General features: G+C 50.5%; 4 protein-coding genes across 4 annotated transcripts; 2 read left to right on the forward strand and 2 right to left on the reverse strand.

Annotated features, from left to right (window-relative positions):
- The first annotated feature begins 1,707 nt into the window (after nt 1–1,707).
- BO82DRAFT_359519 (uncharacterized protein) lies at nt 1,708–3,774 on the forward strand. The gene has a single exon (XM_025636600.1). The coding sequence runs from the start codon at nt 1,720–1,722 to the stop codon at nt 3,301–3,303; it is 1,584 nt and encodes a 527-aa protein (XP_025486260.1). The 5' UTR covers nt 1,708–1,719; the 3' UTR covers nt 3,304–3,774.
- Nucleotides 3,504–9,498, reverse strand: pld3 (phospholipase D). Its single transcript, XM_025630759.1, has 3 exons — nt 3,909–9,498; nt 3,773–3,841; nt 3,504–3,711 (listed from the first exon to the last, which is right to left on the reverse strand). The coding sequence occupies exons 1-3, from the start codon at nt 9,323–9,325 to the stop codon at nt 3,705–3,707; spliced, it is 5,493 nt and encodes a 1,830-aa protein (XP_025486261.1). The 5' UTR covers nt 9,326–9,498; the 3' UTR covers nt 3,504–3,704.
- Nucleotides 9,499–10,320: 822 nt separating this feature from the next.
- Nucleotides 10,321–11,665, forward strand: BO82DRAFT_436963 (uncharacterized protein). Its single transcript, XM_025641153.1, has 2 exons — nt 10,321–10,867; nt 10,928–11,665. Exons 1-2 carry the CDS (start codon nt 10,462–10,464, stop codon nt 11,644–11,646), a joined length of 1,125 nt encoding a protein of 374 aa, XP_025486262.1. The 5' UTR covers nt 10,321–10,461; the 3' UTR covers nt 11,647–11,665.
- A 552-nt stretch (nt 11,666–12,217) lies between these two features.
- On the reverse strand, nt 12,218–16,527 carry BO82DRAFT_379138 (ATP-dependent DNA helicase-like protein; the record flags this gene model as incomplete). Its single annotated transcript, XM_025637668.1, has 8 exons — nt 12,218–12,436; nt 12,606–12,836; nt 13,437–14,138; nt 14,223–14,393; nt 14,460–15,085; nt 15,174–15,801; nt 15,867–16,036; nt 16,404–16,527. The coding sequence occupies 8 exons, from the start codon at nt 16,525–16,527 to the stop codon at nt 12,218–12,220; spliced, it is 2,871 nt and encodes a 956-aa protein (XP_025486263.1).
- Nucleotides 16,528–17,400: the final 873 nt, after the last annotated feature.

Below are 17,400 nucleotides of genomic sequence, written 5' to 3' on the forward strand. Positions count from 1 at the left end.
GAGACCGGCGCGAAGGCTTTGGAGCCTGAGGCGGTGAGGTGCGCGGGGGTTACGTATTGGGGAGTTGGGATCTTTCCTGGGCAGACTACGTATGTACATACCCCACTGGGTACTCGCTCGATGAATGAAGATGACGATGAATGACCGACTTTATTGCCAAAGGCAAGAGCTTTTCAAAAGGGAGACGAAGCAAAAGTCATATTAATCTTATAGCCAGCATCTTCATAGTCCACCCCCTCTTTCTCCCAATCAGGTTCTTGTTGTGACAAGCGAATTAACTGAACCTAGCCAGACTCCCAATTCAAGAAAAAGAGCCTGTCGCAATGTACAATAGTTACTGAGTAGAACTGAGTGGAAACATCAAACAGAAAAAAGGTAAATTCATCGGATTGCTTCGACGACACCTGCAAAATGTGGGAGCGCTCAAGCAAAGCCAACAAGCAATCAGCTGGCCCGGTGACCATCGGAAGGTGGTTTGCTACCACCAGCTTCTAACCTCCAATCCTTCCTGCACGAGTGAGGTAGAAAGACGGAGAAGGGTAAAGAGACCCAGGGAAGAATAGGAGGCATGGCATGGGATGGGCCGAAAAGGTTCCAGGCTCCGCGGGGCTGGCAACTCGAAAGGGAAAGAAACCATATAACGGGTGGAGAATATAGAGGAGAAGAACAAAACGGGGAAAGGCAGAGAGAGGGAAAAAGCGCGCGCGAAAAGAAAGAAAGAGGGAGAGAGAGAGGAACCGGTTCAGTCTCCGAAGCCTGCTGGAAAAGATGAGGGATTGGTGATGCATTCGAGAGAGACATGCGAGACATCGCGGCCGGGAAATTGGCCCGACGCACAGAAGATTCCCCCTACCAGGATGGTTGATCGGGAGAAAACCGGAGTCAGAGGACAAGAGAGAATGGAATCGACCTTCGAGCCCTCGAGACAAGAGCACGAAACCACCCCACTTTGGAAAACCGCCCACTTTTCCTCCTCCCCCTTGACGTCATGATCCGAAGCTGCAGGTAGACCTGAGGGTAAATCGGTACGTAGGTTTGATTGGACTGATAACTCGAGGAGAGAGATAGATGCCAGACCGGAGCGCTGGTGCCGGACATCTCTTAACTGCGACCCAAGCACAGTCACTCGACGGCAGACGTTAGGTACCATGGCCGCGTTGTTGTCTCATGTCCCTTGTCCCTGAATGAGCCTATTGTCGATGCACATCGAGAATGGTCGGGCATGCTGTGCAGGGTCTCGTGTCCCGTGTAGGAACCCGACGATCGATCCCGGTTATTTTCCATGGATATAGCCTCCCTGACCTGACTTGCCTTGATAAGGTTGAGACATAGTGAATACTGAGTAGTACCTTCCTTTTCAGTGGGGTCCTGGTACTACTCAGTCTTATGGATGTACACAATATGAATGATGGATGGAAGAGCATCATGACCGGCCCTACCTACTATTACGTATTATTGACTGGGGAAGAAGGGAAGCCCCAGGCGGACTCAGGAACAAAAATAGTCCTTACCCGATCTGGAACGGGTGAGTGACATCCATGATGTGAACCTGAAAAACTCAGGATTGATTCGCATAAGGTTAATTGAAAGATACATGGTATGGTGCTGACTCATCTATGCAATATGTACAGTCCCGTGACGAGGGCATGATGTACATGAATTTCCCTCATCATGGTTTCCCCATAAGAGTAATTTATTTACACTTATTGATGCTCGACCATGACAAGCTTCCCGCAACGAAAATCACTTCTTTCACGCAACTATGCGTCTTGGTACACCTCTCCGCTGACAATCCCCTGTCGACGTTTGCATCAGACTGTCGACTGCAGGAGAGACAATGGTGCGATTGTTCCGGATAGCCTGGAGAAAACTCTGGATGCGCACCGCGACGCCAACCGCGCAAGTTTGATTCGCAGAGTTTATACCGGGGATTCAAGTCCGGTTCGCAAGGTCCCAAGCACCGTCAAGAGCGGATCTCGGCCCAGTCGTCCACAAAGTCATACTACCAGTCATGGAGAATCCTTGAAACCATTACCTCCTAGTGCTGAATCGATTACAGCAGCCTCAATAACCTCCTCTCCTACTCAGGGCACGAGCCTACGCTTCGGCGCGTTACGCATTCCACGATTACGTGCCGTTTGGTTAAAGAACCTGGAGGATCCGAATAAACCACAATGCTTTCAAGATGGTGGCTCGCAACTCAGTGCGGAGATTCGAGCGTTAGGGGACTACATCATGCCGACTGCCGTCGAGGAGGAACAGGCTCAGCAGATTCTTGCAGAGATTTCTCAGTTGCTCGAAGGGGTCGTGTCGCATCCGCTACAGTGGTCAGGGGCTCGGAGCCTCGGACTCGGGACGACTTTGTCTGCCATGCCTATTCGTCTGCTCGTTCCTGACCCCAGTCGCTCAGGACAAGTACGAGAACCGAGTCCCACCCGGCCATATATGGTCAGCCAATACGCAGACCTCCTGAGAAAGGTCGAAAATGAACTTCAGCGTCATCCGTCCTATGTAGTACTGCGCCACACCTCGGCAAATGTTAAGTCAAATCAAGCTGGCATCCTCGACGTACGCCACCGTGAAACCCGTCTCAGGCTGTCGTTCCACTGTGGTGAGAAATACGACAACCTGTATGAACATATAAAGAATTGGCAGGCGGAATATCCATCGTTCCGGTATTTGTTTGTGGCAAGTCGCCTTATCTTGCAAAGTAATATCTTATATGGTAAAACCGGTGCAGGGATCACCCACCCTGCGCTCGCCGTTCTCCTCGCAAACTTCTTGAAGATGAGCCATGGCCGGTTTCTCGGAAACAATGACTTGGGTGAGCAACTTCTCGCCTTCTTGCACAAGTTCGGACTAGAGGTCGACCTCCAGAAGTCCGGGGTCGCCGCTGACCCTCCTGCTATCTTCGACCGGCGCATGATAAGAAGAGCCTATCAAGAGCATGGTGCCAAAGCCAATTGGCCCGTTCACCTTCGTGGTCAATTTTCCCTCCTGAATCAAAGGAAAACTGCCCTGGAGAGGGGCAACTTCGCCTTAGCACAGCGACTATGTGTTCAGGACCCCACACATTATATGGTGGACATAGGCGTGCCATGTCTGCACACGGCGTTCGTACAAATGACTTTCAGGGACGCATACCAAGTGCTCCGCACCCGCCTTGCGAAATGGTCGGGGGGGCCCGTCACTTCAACCAGGAATCTTCTGGGCTCTGTCATCCGAACACCTTTCGACAAGACTGAACAGATGCGCGATCTTCTCGCATCTAGAAAAGAGCTCTCACCCCATCGCAGCAACTAAACTCTCACTTCACTTGTGTACCTTGTACGCTTGGCTGGAGCCCAGGGGAATTTATAATAACCTGCTTTCATCGTTTACAATAGGCATTTTCATTTGTTGTTTGTGTCTACACATGGACAACTCCAGATGCATCCGCTTTGTTACCAAGTAGCACGGGACGAGATATCATAGGTGAATTGAGAAGTATTATCGTAGAAGAAGGCTCGCTTGCTTAGGTATGCATAGAAGTGTATGTCACCTAATCCAGTGGTCCGTCTTGATATCGTGATGGGTATATATACATGTCGAGGGAGAGCATCTGCAAAAAGTACCGGATGGTAGCGGAGGTTCAGAAAGGCCCAGGGCCATGGAAAGCCGTTTCGAAAACAGAAGGAAGAAGCAGGAAGCGTTGAGGAATCGTGCTAGTTGCTGTTTGACAGTTAGAGGATAGCCATAGCCGTAAGTCGAGAGCAGAGAAAGGGACACGCACTAGATCTCCAGTGGAGATATTTGGTCTAATGTGTAGAGCCAGTTCCCGCCTTGTTCTTCTTTTTCAAGCCTGTGTTCGAATTAGCAGGGTCAGCGAATTCGGAAGATAACTGTTTTGGGGATCGTGAAGCACTAACCAGTCGTAAGGCCAGAGAATAAGATGACCCTGAACCTGATTTAACAAGTCTTCCGCTCGCTGTTTGTCCATCACTTCATCCGCATGGAAGTCACGCTTCGACCCGAGCGTTGTTGCTCGTCGTCTCCGCCGCCGAGACTGACCGGTAGCGTTTCTGTTTAATGCGTCAGAATAATCGATGGCCGGGCGATCTGACCGGTGTTTCTCGACATCCTCTCCAGAGGAGCCGCTATCCTCAGTCCGTCCATTTTGCACCCGCCGGGATGCTGAGCCGTCGGCTGCATTTAGGGCAGACTTTTCATCGATAGGCGACAGTCCTTCGTGATTCGCCATCTCATGTGGTTGCTCGTTCGGGCCCTGTACCGATCCACTCTCACAGTTCCCTGGTTTTTCGACGGTGGTTTGCTCTTTGCGTTCCACCTTATGGGCCTCGGTACCGTGGCTGTGTGATGCTACACTGTGCTTGATGCCGGCGGCTGCTCCAGGGAAGCCGGCAGCTGTGCCTGGGGGCCCAGTTTGTCGTTGACTCGAAGGCTGCTGAACCTTGGCACCGTGTTGGTTCTGCATTTCAGCAAAACGATCCCCATAAGCAGTGTACTCTTTGTATTCCTTCCAGGATTTCACCTCGCTATCAGGCATGCAGCGGAAAACACTACGAAAGACCTTGGTGTTCTTTTCGGCGACGGCAGACCAGGTATCCAAGTAAAAGAGATCAAGTATAGGGTCCCTCATACAATCTTTGTCGATGAATATATGCTTCACTTCAGGAGCGTACAGGTAAGACTTAGCGTTATCACCAATGTCTCGTGAAGCCGTCAGATTGCCGCTGTTGCTGGTTTCTGTCTCATGCTCCGGAGCTAGCGCCGGGTGTCGAATATTTGCCACGCCTTCAACAACGTGTGCGCCTTCATTGCCCTGCGCGACCAGACCAGATGGTGCCTGCCTGGCATCATTAGTGCTATGAGGGTTGGTATGCCGCACAGTGCGTTGTGAAGGACGTTTAGGCTGTTGCAGCGTGCCTTTACCCTCCGATGCAATAGGCGAAATCAGAACCTCGGCCTTGTCCTCCAAGATTTCGGAATCTCGGCCCTTTTCGAGGCCGGCCTCCTGAGCCACTTGCAAACGGTCTGGCCCGAGACCATCCACATCTTTCTTGTGTTCTGGGTTAGAGGTTACCCTCGGGTCTGCAGTGAGCTTCCGATTCGACTTGAGATTGGGATTGTTCCCCTGCTCCCAGTCTACGTCATGATTGAAACTGTGCATGTCTTCCGAACGAGAGAGAAACTCGTCCTGAATGCGGTGGCGGCGCTCAATCATGTCTCTCTCGTCCCTCTTCTCCAGCATGAGAGACTCGGAGTCAGGCGCCTCGTTGGTCTCAGATGGCTTGGACCCCTCTTCGGCAATCTGAATCCTTAGTAGCTCTTCCTCGGTCGCCAAAGAATGTTCCATCAGCTCATCGACATCGACACCAAGATGCTCTCTCATAAGCCGCATGCGAAGGGTGTGCGGGAAACGGCCCACAAGGTAGGGACGGCCGTTCATGCTAGACCATATCATGTCCGTATCGCGAACAACCGCCGCAACTTCTGAGTCGCGTGATCCGAGCATCGACCGTTCGTTGATGTTCGCGGAACCGATGATAGCCGCGCGGTCATCAACGACCATGCATTTAGCATGAATGTACAGCTGTTCAGTCACGAGCTGCTTTTGCGGACCGATTTTTCCCCATGACCGGAGGCTGAAGAATTGAATGTAATCCTCAGGCTCGATTCCTAATGCTCGTAACCGTCCAAAGATTGACGTCTCCCCACGGCAGATACTGCGATATTGGCACATCATGATCAGGCGGACGCTAGTTCCACCCTCGCTATCAACAGTGTTCTGGAAACCAGGCATCAAGGGGATGACAATCACGGCACGCCATACTTCTTTGTTCTTTGCAGCCCGGGTGATGCGCTCTACCAATGCGTCGCCGATTTGATTCTCGATTTTTCTACCGTCAATCTCGCAGGTGCTGATGAAAAACTGGTTCTCAATGTATACGAAATGATCGGATTCCTCAATGAGTTTCACGTAGGCGTTCATGATGCTGTGTTCGGTTATGTCCGGTGTGCCTGTCGACCACATGCTACTAGAACGTAAGATCTGGACCTCGCAGGTCCCATCAAGACCGAGAGCTTCCAGATCAGCGGCATCAAAATCAGGAGGTGGGAGTAAGAATGGCGTTGGACGGGTTGGTTTTCGCTGGCGCAAGATGTAATTCCACCTTTGGACAAAATGGCGCGTGAGGTCTCGGGCCGGCTGACCCACTACATGCATCGAGATATCATGCCAAGGCATCCTGGGAATGATATTCCGATCATACATCTCTTCGTATGGTTTGTCAAGATCGTAGAAATCTTGTATCCGAGGGTTTGAGTAGTCCTTGCCAGGCCAGAGCTGGCAATGATCCGCGTCCTTTGGTCCCTCCCGTGTCTCGAAGCCGGTTGGCTTATCATCCGTCAAGAGATGTTGGGGTGTGTCCCATCTTCCGAAACACAAATCAATACCCCCAACAAAGGCCAGAGTGTGGTCGATGATGCATAGCTTCTCATGATGTGCCCAGAAGAAAGTATTCTGCCGGAATTGATTGGGCGAGCGTTGAACAAAGACATTCGGATGTAGATCGAGAAGAGAGAACTTGGAGTACTCCGAATCGATTGGAATGGCGGAGTTGATGTTCCGATACATGATCACAAAAATCTTCACACCTTCACGCGCCTTACGCTGCAAGAGACGGTCTAAGCGCCATTTCTGGCTGATAGCGGCCGGTCGGCGCATGTAAAGCTCAGGGCTGAGCCACCAGTCATGAATATAGATGACATCTTTGGCCTGGTTGATCGCGCGAGACACAACCCACATGTGATCACGCGCATCCACCAGCCATTGCGCGAAGCACTTCTGCCGTACAGGGGCAAAGCTCTCAAATCGATTCGGTCTCGCCCAGGGGGTGTTATTGACCATGAACCGTATCGAGTCCTCGAATTGGTGGAGTTGCCGCTCATTCCTGGCCAGCAGTCTGAGCTTTCGCTCCGAATTCTCGAGCCTTAGAGTGTGATGCTGCGGGTGTCGAGCTGACTCCGTTGCAGACTTGGCAAAGTCCTTTGCCTTTTGGTTGCGCAAGCTAACCTTCTGAGTTTGGAGTTTGAAAAAGGGGTCTACCAAGAACACATCATACAAATTCATCTCCTCCGGCGAATCGACGCATACAACGTAGCTGTGCCTCACAAGGAACCATTTGGGTGAGTGGCGTTTTTTTACCATGCCTGGAGTCAGGGCTCTCCGGAAATCAAGGCCTTTGGACGACTGGATAACAAGATATCCTTCCTTGCCATGGTAACTCCCTTCGGCGGCAAGACGGACACCCAGTGCCGAAAGCTCGAGGAATTTGCACAGGCGGTTGCTATCTGGCTTAAAGATAAGAAACCGGATTAGCTTCTGTAGGTACGATTCCAGCTTCTTTCGTTGCCTCTCCGGGTAAGTCTCTTTCTTGTTAGCGAACCCAGCTTCTACCGGCCCGGATGAGCCTGCAGGATTCTCTCCATCTGGGATTGTCGCACTCGACTGTCTGCGAGACATGCCACCAGATGGGCGCCGCGGTAATTGCTGGTGCTGCTTCTTACCGCCCCTTTCGTTGCCGCTTGTTACCTCAGCCGCCGTCTCATATCCACCATCGTCCTCCTCATCTTCCATGTCACTTTCTAAGCCGCGCACACCTCGAAGATATGGAAACGCACTGCGGGGAAAGCGCGGGAGGTTCTGTCCACTCTCAGTGTTCCGTAATTGAATGTACTTCTGCGTTCCAAAGTGCAGCTTGTACTTCAGATGAATATTGGCGAAATCCCTCAAGGTACGGTGTATAATCCACTTCATCCGGGTCATTCCACTTCCGTACTCGAGCTCGATACGAAAAACCAGATGACGGTCGCCGGAGTGTGAATCGATCTTGCTATCGGTGACCCGCACCTTGAGCTGTTCGAGTAATATTGGAATGCGCTTGCTTCCATGCTCGTCCCTCTGGAACATGCTGGCTAGAATGAGGGCGGCCGGCACCCCGGACGTAAGTTCTGCCAGAAGTTCTGCTGATTTTGCATGATCGACCGTATTATCCACCTTGCGTCTCTGCCCGATCAACTTAAGTCCAGCTTTGATCTGACGCCACTTTTGAGCGCTCAGGCTAGAACCCCGATCAGCCCGGTGGCGCCGCCAAGGTGGCGCGGTACCCTCGGTGTTGTCAGATGGGCCAGCCAGCCCTGTCAGTCTTCTGAGGTTGCTCGGTCTTCTCTCGTCGGGGTTCGTCGGAGTGTCCAGCTGACGTCCGCCATAAGTAAGTCCCCTCGCATTCGCAAGCCAGACACTTCTTCGCCTCCATGCCGTATCCCTGTTCAACCGGTCGCGACCCTCATCTTCCGAAACTCCCTCCCGCTGCTGCGGGATAAAATTCCCAGTGCTCCCCCGGCGCGGGAAGAAGTTCGACCGGTAATTCTCGAAGGGTGCAAATGAGCTGGGCAAATGAAACGACGGGCGAGTAGTAGCCTTTGGTGTATTTGGCTGCGTTTGCGAGGTCGACTCATCTTTTTGACGTCTGCGTTGTTTCTTCTTCTTCTTTGGCTGGTGGACACGGTTCTCCCCTGCGCTCTCCTCCGCATCGGCATCAATGTCGCTTCCCTCCTCTTCCAGGGTGTTTGGGAAACGAAACTCGCCCCGCTCCGAACTTGGAGTTGCTAGATCATTGTTGGTCGCTCTAAAATCGCTCAGGGTTGCGCCACTGGCTGAGCGGGAGTGCGAAACGAACGAGGGTGAGGCTGCGAATGATTTCAACTTCGTGAGTAAAGACTGTTTCCCTCTCAATCCCAGATCCGTGTCATCCCCCTTTACTGATGGCGGCCTAGAACTGGGTAGCTCGGTGAGGGGGTCGACTTCGGGAGGGTCTCGAGTAAACTGAACGCTCGGACGGCGGCTCGCGGCTGGCAGTGGCGGTTGCGGCTTCCTACTTCCGGACGTTTGCGATCCCTCGGGCGTCTCATTCATTCTTCGAGGCATCAACAAGCCAGGATTATCACCAGAGATAGCATTCCCGGATGTCGTCCAATCCTCCGGGTAGCCGCTAGCTTGTCCTGCACGCGCTTTGGATTTATTTTTTGTTAAGGTTTCCGCCGTGTCCTGCAGAGGTGGCAAGTCATTCAACTGATCGTGTTCCTCTTCCTCCGCTAAATGCTGCGTGTCTGTTTTCGGAATTATCGAGGGAGACGATGGATTTGAAGAAGAGAGCTTGGTTCCGTCTGATAGCGATATAGGCTCGGGCCTTCTCCAATAATGTCGAGCTTGGGTGTTCTCCGAGCTCCTTGCCTCAGAGGGTTCTGTTAAGGGGTCTGTCATGCTGGCAGTGAAGCACCAGTTTCAGCAAGCGAAGATTGACACGAGTAAACAGAGACAGACGTACATGCGGATCAAAGTGATCCCGTCGGAAGCGGCCACGGAGCTCAATATGTGCTAATCATTCTAGATCTGAAGATCAATGTCGAGGTTCAAGGTATTAGACGACGTAATCGATGATGCTTGTTCGAACCAGGACTGACGAATAAAGAGGAGAATAGTAGGAAAGGGGAGGGAACGAGAGAAAGGGGAGGGAGGGCTGGTGGTGGTGGTGGTGGTGGTGGTGAAGAGAGAGATTAGATTGCGAAAGGGGAGGATGCTGGGCGATGTTTGTAGGAGGAAAGTTAGACTAGTAGGTTAAACCTCCCGAGGGTGGTGGGTGGAGTGGAGTGTTTGCCCCATACGGTCGGTATCTTAGGTACAGTACTCCGTACTCCGTACTACAAGTATAAGTAGATACGAATTGTGGATAGAATCTGGAATGGCGACAAAAGACCAAAAGACCAAAAGACCCGCTTTGGTCAATCTGTCTGTAAATTAGAACTTGTAGGACTAGGACTGTACAGCTTGGGAAGCTTCACTCTCTCCACGAGACAGTTGTCTAATTCTCAACAAGCAGTTCGGAAATATCCTATCTCCTATGTTGCTTAAAGCTACTCACTCCCCCAAACCAGGCAGCCTCAGTACCATACGGTATGATACACTACAAATGCTTGCATACAGATAGATGCATACAGGTAGATCTCATACCAACTGAGAGAACTCTCAAGAGAACAGTAGTTGCAGGAATGAATGGATGATCGTCACGCAGATAACAAGTGGTATGTACAGTATTCGAATGTATTTTACTTATCCTCGGCTACTGTCCACTGTACAGTACAGTACTTAACCCAAGGTTGAAACTGCTATATGAAGAGTGAGTGGTGTGTACTGTACCTAAGGTAGTATTTATATATCACTTCCTCATTCCCTGAACATATTAAATCTCTCCACCCCTCCATCTTCTTCCGAACAATAAACAAAGACGAACCACAAGGAAAAGACCCCCAATATCCACTAGACCGCAATTGCGGCCACGCGTCAGCAAGAAAAATATATATGCAAAGTGTTCTTCTAGGAACATCGACTCATTCGAGAACATGACGGACCCCATGAAGCCTCTGGCTGCAGCGCCGCGCTGTGACCTTGACAACACCAGCGCGCCGTCGTCCGTGTCTCATCGGCAATTTGCCATCGCGGGAATTCTTACGACGGTATTCGGTCTCGAAGAATTACCGTCAGAAGCGGCTGAGGTTGCCTGTCTTTGGTTACTACACCCAAGACTGGCTACCCAAGAACGCATGACCAGTATCGCTACGGCAGTCATCGCCGACTGGAATTCCAAGTTCCAGGACGCTTCCTCCGATTCAAGTCGCCCTGTCAAAGGCCTTATTGCCGTAGCGTTCGACCAAAGAAACCATGGGACAAGGCTGGTTGATCCCCTAGCCAACGAAGCTTGGAAACAAGGAAACCCTCGTCATGCCCAAGACATGTTCTCAATCTTCCGTGAGTGCGCACTGTGTATGCTGATCCAGACCAACAATAGCTCTAATCTCTGTCCTGTAGAGGGCACTGCCCGTGATGTGTCTCTCTTGATCGACTATATCCCATCTTTTGTCTTCCCTAAATCAGAACGCAAGATATACGATAACTTGGTTCTGGGTGTTTCTCTAGGCGGACACGCTGCCTGGAGCTGCATCCTGCATGAGCCCCGCATAAGTGCGGGCGTTGTCATCATTGGTTGCCCTGATTATGTGAATCTCATGGCCGATCGCGCAAGATTGTCCAAGCTGCCGTCCTGGACAGACAGCGAAGCTCCTGGCTCCAATTTCTTGGGCTCTGAGGAGTTCCCGGTCTCCTTGCTCGATGCCGTTCGTAAATATGACCCTGCGAGCTTGTTCTTGAGCCAAATGAACTCAACGTTGATACCTAGCGCTCTCCGCAACGAATCCCTGCTGGATACCACAGAAAGTGAGAAGGCCTCCCTACGTCCTTTACTTGAACGTTGTTTAGCAGGGAAGAGAATCCTTAACCTATCAGGCGGGATGGATAAACTGGTACCCTACCACCGAGGAAGCGCATTTTTGAATTGGTTGAAACAGGCAGTCTCATCCAGTGGGTGGTTTGCTGATGGGTTGGTCATTTTTGAAGATATTATTGATGAGCACGCTGGACACGAGGTAACTCCCAAAATGGTCAATGAAGCGGTCCGGTTCATTCGCGAGACACTCGAGACCAATAGTGCGTGTCTCAAGACGGGTTCCGTACGAGAGGCTAAGATCTAGATATACCACAAGATGATCGAATACAACTACGTATTTCGCTACTGCCAGACGTAGAAGAAAACACTACGTATCCTGCTGTCCAATTGTGAAGGCACACAGGATAGTCAAGCAACTGAGCAGGCTCATGTTACTCGAACACATTTAGTGATAATAGAGGGCAATGTTGACTGGACTATTTGGTCTAGTGCGGATGATGACAACGCATCAGTGAATGGCGATGGGAATCGACGGCGAGAAGCGGAATAGCCCATGACATCAAGTCGAAACGAGCATGACAACAGTCGAGGGATGAGTCCAACGGGCGAGAGAAAGTAGTGAAAAAAAATTTAATCCTCCTTCGTGGTATTGTTCGATAAAATTTGGTCGTGAAATTGTCTGGCGGCCATTTAAAGCTCGTCACCAACTAATCACCCTTTGTTTTGTAGATACACGGACCAAGGTGCCCGATCCGCAGCTCCCATTTGAAGTTTTCATCACCAGGGGAGATAATTGACCCTCTATGCCCTGAGCCGTAGCCAGCGCAGCACCTGTCCCAGTCTAATCCTTCAAGCAGAAACGCCTATTTCCACATTTAAGCAACAAGCTCAACGACACCACCAGCCTCCTTAATCTTCTTCTCGGCGTCACGGCTGAAGTAACGGGCGCGGACGACAATGGGAACCTCGGGGAGACGGCCCTTGCCCAAGACCTTGGAGTAACCGAGGGAAAGGAGGTCGATGACAGGGGCGGTGTCGGTCTTCTGGCCGCTCACATAAGCATCGCGCTGCTCGGCGGGAACGAGAGACCACAGCTGTAAAAGAAACAAACGGATTAGCGTTTACTCGTGGTGCCCCATTATTCCTTCACAAGTGAGGATGCCGTCATGTCTCCATCCAGACTTGTTTATCGAAATCCCACCGATTTGACCACCGTTCACCGGACTGATTCCGATCCTCCCTCTCTCCGCCGATGTAACGTACCTTGTCGATGTTGATGGTGGGCTTCCAGAACTGCTGCTGGGTCTTGTGGAAGTATCTCATTCCGACCTTACCGAAGTAACCAGGGTGGTACTTGTCAAGGTTGGTCCGGTGGTGGTGCTGACCACCGGCCATACCACGACCACCGGGATGCTTACGGTGCTTGCCAATGCGACCGTAACCGGCGGAAACATGACCGCGGCTAGAAAACAGAAATGTCAGTCTCCTATCCTTCTTTTTGATATTTTCGGCACTTCTCCGGAGAGCGCCGGACAAAGCATATGCCTATCGCATTCCACCACGAAAACCGCGAGATCACGATCGGAAGGCATTAAGGCGAAGGGGGGAGGGGGGGAAAGCTTTTTCGACTCACGCTTTCCTTGTCTTCGAAAAACGGGTAGGCATCTTGTCGACGGTGCTGAGCTCGACAAGACCGGTCTGAGAGTTTGGCGATGGGGGGGATGCGGTCGTGGGTGCTGGGCTCAGATGTTGAAATCAAGGCTTGGGGGAGGGGGCTAGAATGTGCGCTAATTTGCTTGCCCTAACTTAGGGCCCTGCCCTTCAGATGAGCCTTGGCGTGTCCTGGGGCGGATATATCACGTGACTCTAGTATGATCGGCATCGGATCGGCCAGTGCCAGTTGGCGATTTCGTCCACTAACTTCGGTAGTTGGCCCGGAGTACTATAGTGTTCCAAGTTGCTACTACTTTAGGTAAGGTAACTACAGGTACGTACGTATCTGTACCCAGTCAACTACAGAGTGCTAAGAGGGACTTATTTTTATATTGCTTTGGTCTTCAATTGCTCACATAATCATCGCATTCTGCTGTTTACACGTTGCTTATCACCTCTGAAGAAATCAGACAGGCTCTGAATCGCCTTACCTGCGGGCTGATTAACAGAAGCAGTGGCCATGCTCTGCTTGATCCAGGCCGGAAGCTTTCCACTGATATTGGTTCGATCATACCGTCTATCCATCAAGACAATAGCGGCGTAGTCATTGCGATGCCTGATAGCTCGTCCGATGCACTGATTCACTGCCCGCATACAAGCGTTTTCGTAATATTCTCTCCCTGCAGCTTTGGCGGCTGACCGCCGACTGGCTTCGGAACCAACTGCTTGGTCAAACGCTTTCTGTTCAACATACTCAATTTTTGCTTGCCAGACGGCACTCTGAATGTTCGGAAACGGCAGTCCGATGATGACTACGCCACGTCCAAGTCGATCGGAGAAATTGATCCCTTCGGACAGCTTCCCACCCACCACGGACAATAGTAGCGCACCACTACTCGAATCAATGAGCTCGGCGTACCTCTGAAGCAACTCTTCTGTTGATTCAGCCATTTCTCGTGACTCAGAGAGGACCGGCTTCGTTCTATAGATTAGCTCGTATACGCTCTGGCCCCGCTCGCCTTCTATCGGCTTTTTCCACACGTTCAACACCTGGCCCAGGTAATCGTAACTGGGGAAGAAGGCAACAACGCCATCAGGAATCACATTGCAGACGGACGCTATTGTTCGACCGAGGTCAAGTATCTGAGTGATTGCCCAGAAGCATCAAAGAGGTGCGCCGGTTAGTTGCGAAACGTTCTCCCATGAGCTTTTGTACAGATCACTTACCATCGCCTCGGAGTTTCGAGACCCATACGTGAACTCGAGATTCAAGCCTTGTACGCCACGCCCTAACGTGTGTACAGTCAAGTTCTCCGACGGAATGACATGGCCGTAACTGAAGGTATTGATTCGTTCAGAGGGGACATATGAGAACAGATGATTCATGTAGTCTGCCATCTACGAAAGCTGTTAGACGGACAAATCCAAAAGACGATTCACTAGACATGTGCAGCGGGGTCTTACCGGGGACATCGTGCCACCAGCCAGTATGACAGCTCTGGCATCTTCAACGATATCGCGGAATTGGTTTGTCGGATCAAGAAGCATATATTTCAACTGAATTTCATCCTTGTCTTTCAGATAAAATAATCGCCCCTCAGCAGACGGGTTCATCAATGACAGCAGGAATTCCTGTATGTGGAACAGTATAGGTGTGTTATATTTCCCAGAAGCCCTGGCTCTTGTTGCTTCTTTCGTGAATTCGACGTACCCATCGACTTTTCTGGCGAGTTTACTCTCCTGGAGGTATCGACTTAGTTTGTAGGGGTTAATCTGGTCCACGCCCTTCCCAGACATGAGCTCTGAAGGCAGGACACGCCCTTCAGGTGGCCCATTGCCGGCCAGCACAGAGCGAAGGTGATGTGTAATTGAGCCGAGGAGCCGGATTATCTGAGCAATATAGCTCCTGTTTCGTCCTTTCAAACGGGTCTTAAACTTGCGGGCGTAGGCCGTCAATTGTGAGATGGACAACTCGAATTGGGAAAGTGTCACAGTTGCGGAATGAATGTTGGATATCGCATCCATCAGATTATGTGCTTCATCAATGATGATGATATGGCCCTTGATTGACAGTCCAAGTGCTTCTCTGGCTGATCGCTGAAGCAAGAGAGGATATGGAAGAGTGACAATCTGCCCTATTTCAGCCGTGTGTTTTGAATAAACAGTTCAACGGAAGACCCACCTCGCTATGTCTAATGACCGATCGAGAAGCATAATAAGGACATATTCCAATCTCCTTTCCGACGTTTCCTAAATCTTCAATATCTTTCACAGTCGCAAGTGCATGATCGCGGAACCTAATAGCACGTGTCTCGTCTTCTTTTGACGGAAGATAGGGGCATTTGTGTTTTGTGGCTACTCCAGGTTGCTGCAATTCGAGACAACGTTCATTGATTGCTGTTGGATTCTCAAGTGAAGATACCCGTGTATTGATGCAAAGGTTCTTCCGGGATCCGAGGGAGAGGTGTCTAATGCGTTCCTCCAAGGCCTTGCTTCCATCACTACTAGGTACCATATCTTCTGGAATACTCGATGGCATGGCAATGCGTCGTAATTCACCTGCAAACTGGGATAGTTGAGAGTGAGTCCGAGAACAAAAGAAGATCTTAATCTCATCGTCTTGGTCACTGTCTGCATCGCATTTAGCAGTAGATTGCCCTCCGAACCTTTTAAGCAGTTCAAGTGTGCTGGAAGAGAGTCCACTGTCAGGTCGCAAGTGCTTGGTTGAAAGACCTGGTTGATCATTGTCGCTATCATATTCATCTAGAAGGAATTGATCTTCGTGCAAGGGCAGCCCAGTGGATGCCTTGCTTAGTTTCTGATAGTCTTCAGTCTCATTATTCTGCGACTAGGACTTAACAGTGAACCTACCTGCTTTTTTCGGGGTCCTTCTGGATTTTTCACCACAGTGATTTGCTTCTCTTCTTTGACCTTTGTCCTCTCTAAACGTTCCTCGAGCTCCCTCCTTTTCTCGAGCATTGAGCGACTCAACTCGCTCTTGGCAAATTCCAGCATCCAGTCTGGCTCACTCTCGTCATTGCCTATCGCTAAGGTCAGAGGCAATAGCAATGCATAGTTATGTAAATTCGCAGTTCTCACTAAGTGTGTGATCAATGGTATATTGAAAAGCAGAACGCTTGTGGTCACGCAGCCAAGTCAAGGAACCGCATATCAAACTTAGAGATTTACCCTACGGAATATGTCAGTGGCGATTCATTTGCATGGCTCCTGACCACTTTCAAATCCAGTAAGAAGCAGGTTTCACGTCGAGCCTCTCAGAGATTCTAGGCGGTGATTTCCTTCGATGACCTAAGCTACGTAAGGTGACTTGGATTCACTCACAGTGCCTACCACCACCAAGTTAGCGGGGGTCGCAAGGCCTTTGCGTAGTCACGAAGTCCAACTCACCCGTTGGGGATTCAAAAATTGCTACTTTTCCATCCTCAAGACACGTGTAAAGCGCTCTCATGAACTGAATTTGAATGTTATAGGGCGAGTAAGGGTGGTGGAAGTCTTTGGTCTGCAGGTCCATTGTTTCCAGATGGTTAATGCTGAATTCATAGGCTGATTCCACGAAAGGTACTTCGAGATGTCCAGATCAAGAGACGACAGTGGCGAATTCAAGTGACTAGATAGTTTACTAGATGAGTAGAGACTTGAAGCTGTGGACTTTGATGCGAGGGTGGAGTATGTAGTCCTTTCTGAGTTACGACGAAGAACATACAAAGAACTTTCCACAAAAGATCAGAGGCCCCACATATATAACTTACTAGTCAGTATTCTACCTAACTTAGTTGTCGCGCCCCAAAACTTTTAGTAGCTCACCTAGAACCCAGAACCTAGAACCTAATAACGCTCGACTTGCTATCTTGAGGTTGAAGAACGTACAGTACTGATTTTTTTTTGTACGCAATGAGTACTAGCAAGTAGAAATATATTTGATTCCTCTAGTTCTTGGTGCTCAACTGCATATTAGGTTGGTGACTGGTAAAGGAAAACAATTTAGTGATTTGTTTGCAGGTAACGTAATCGGACACCGAGCCGGCGCGACACCGAGCCGGCGGCGGTCTGCCGCCGCCTCGCTGACTGCCTCGCTGGCCGCTTCCTAAGGCTATTCAACCACCAAAAAAAGGCTATATACATCAATTCTTGTTGTTTTCATGAGGGCATTTTAAACGATTGTGTCCTTCACTTCCACATATACTGCAGCGGGCTGGCCGGCGTGCCCTGGCCGGCCTCGGTACTGCGGCCTGAATTGCTTCATTTTCTCGCATCTGAGCTATATCAAAGCCCTCTTGGCCTGTTAAAGTGCCTCCCTGCTATATATAACGGCGTGAGGCCTTTCCCTTTCCTTTTTTACTCGCTTGTATAGATTGGAACTGCTTAATTTGTTGTTGAAGCAGGA

The sequence above is a fragment of the Aspergillus uvarum genome (assembly GCF_003184745.1).
Source record: "Aspergillus uvarum CBS 121591 unplaced genomic scaffold BO82scaffold_96, whole genome shotgun sequence".
NCBI classification, from domain to species: domain Eukaryota; kingdom Fungi; phylum Ascomycota; class Eurotiomycetes; order Eurotiales; family Aspergillaceae; genus Aspergillus; species Aspergillus uvarum.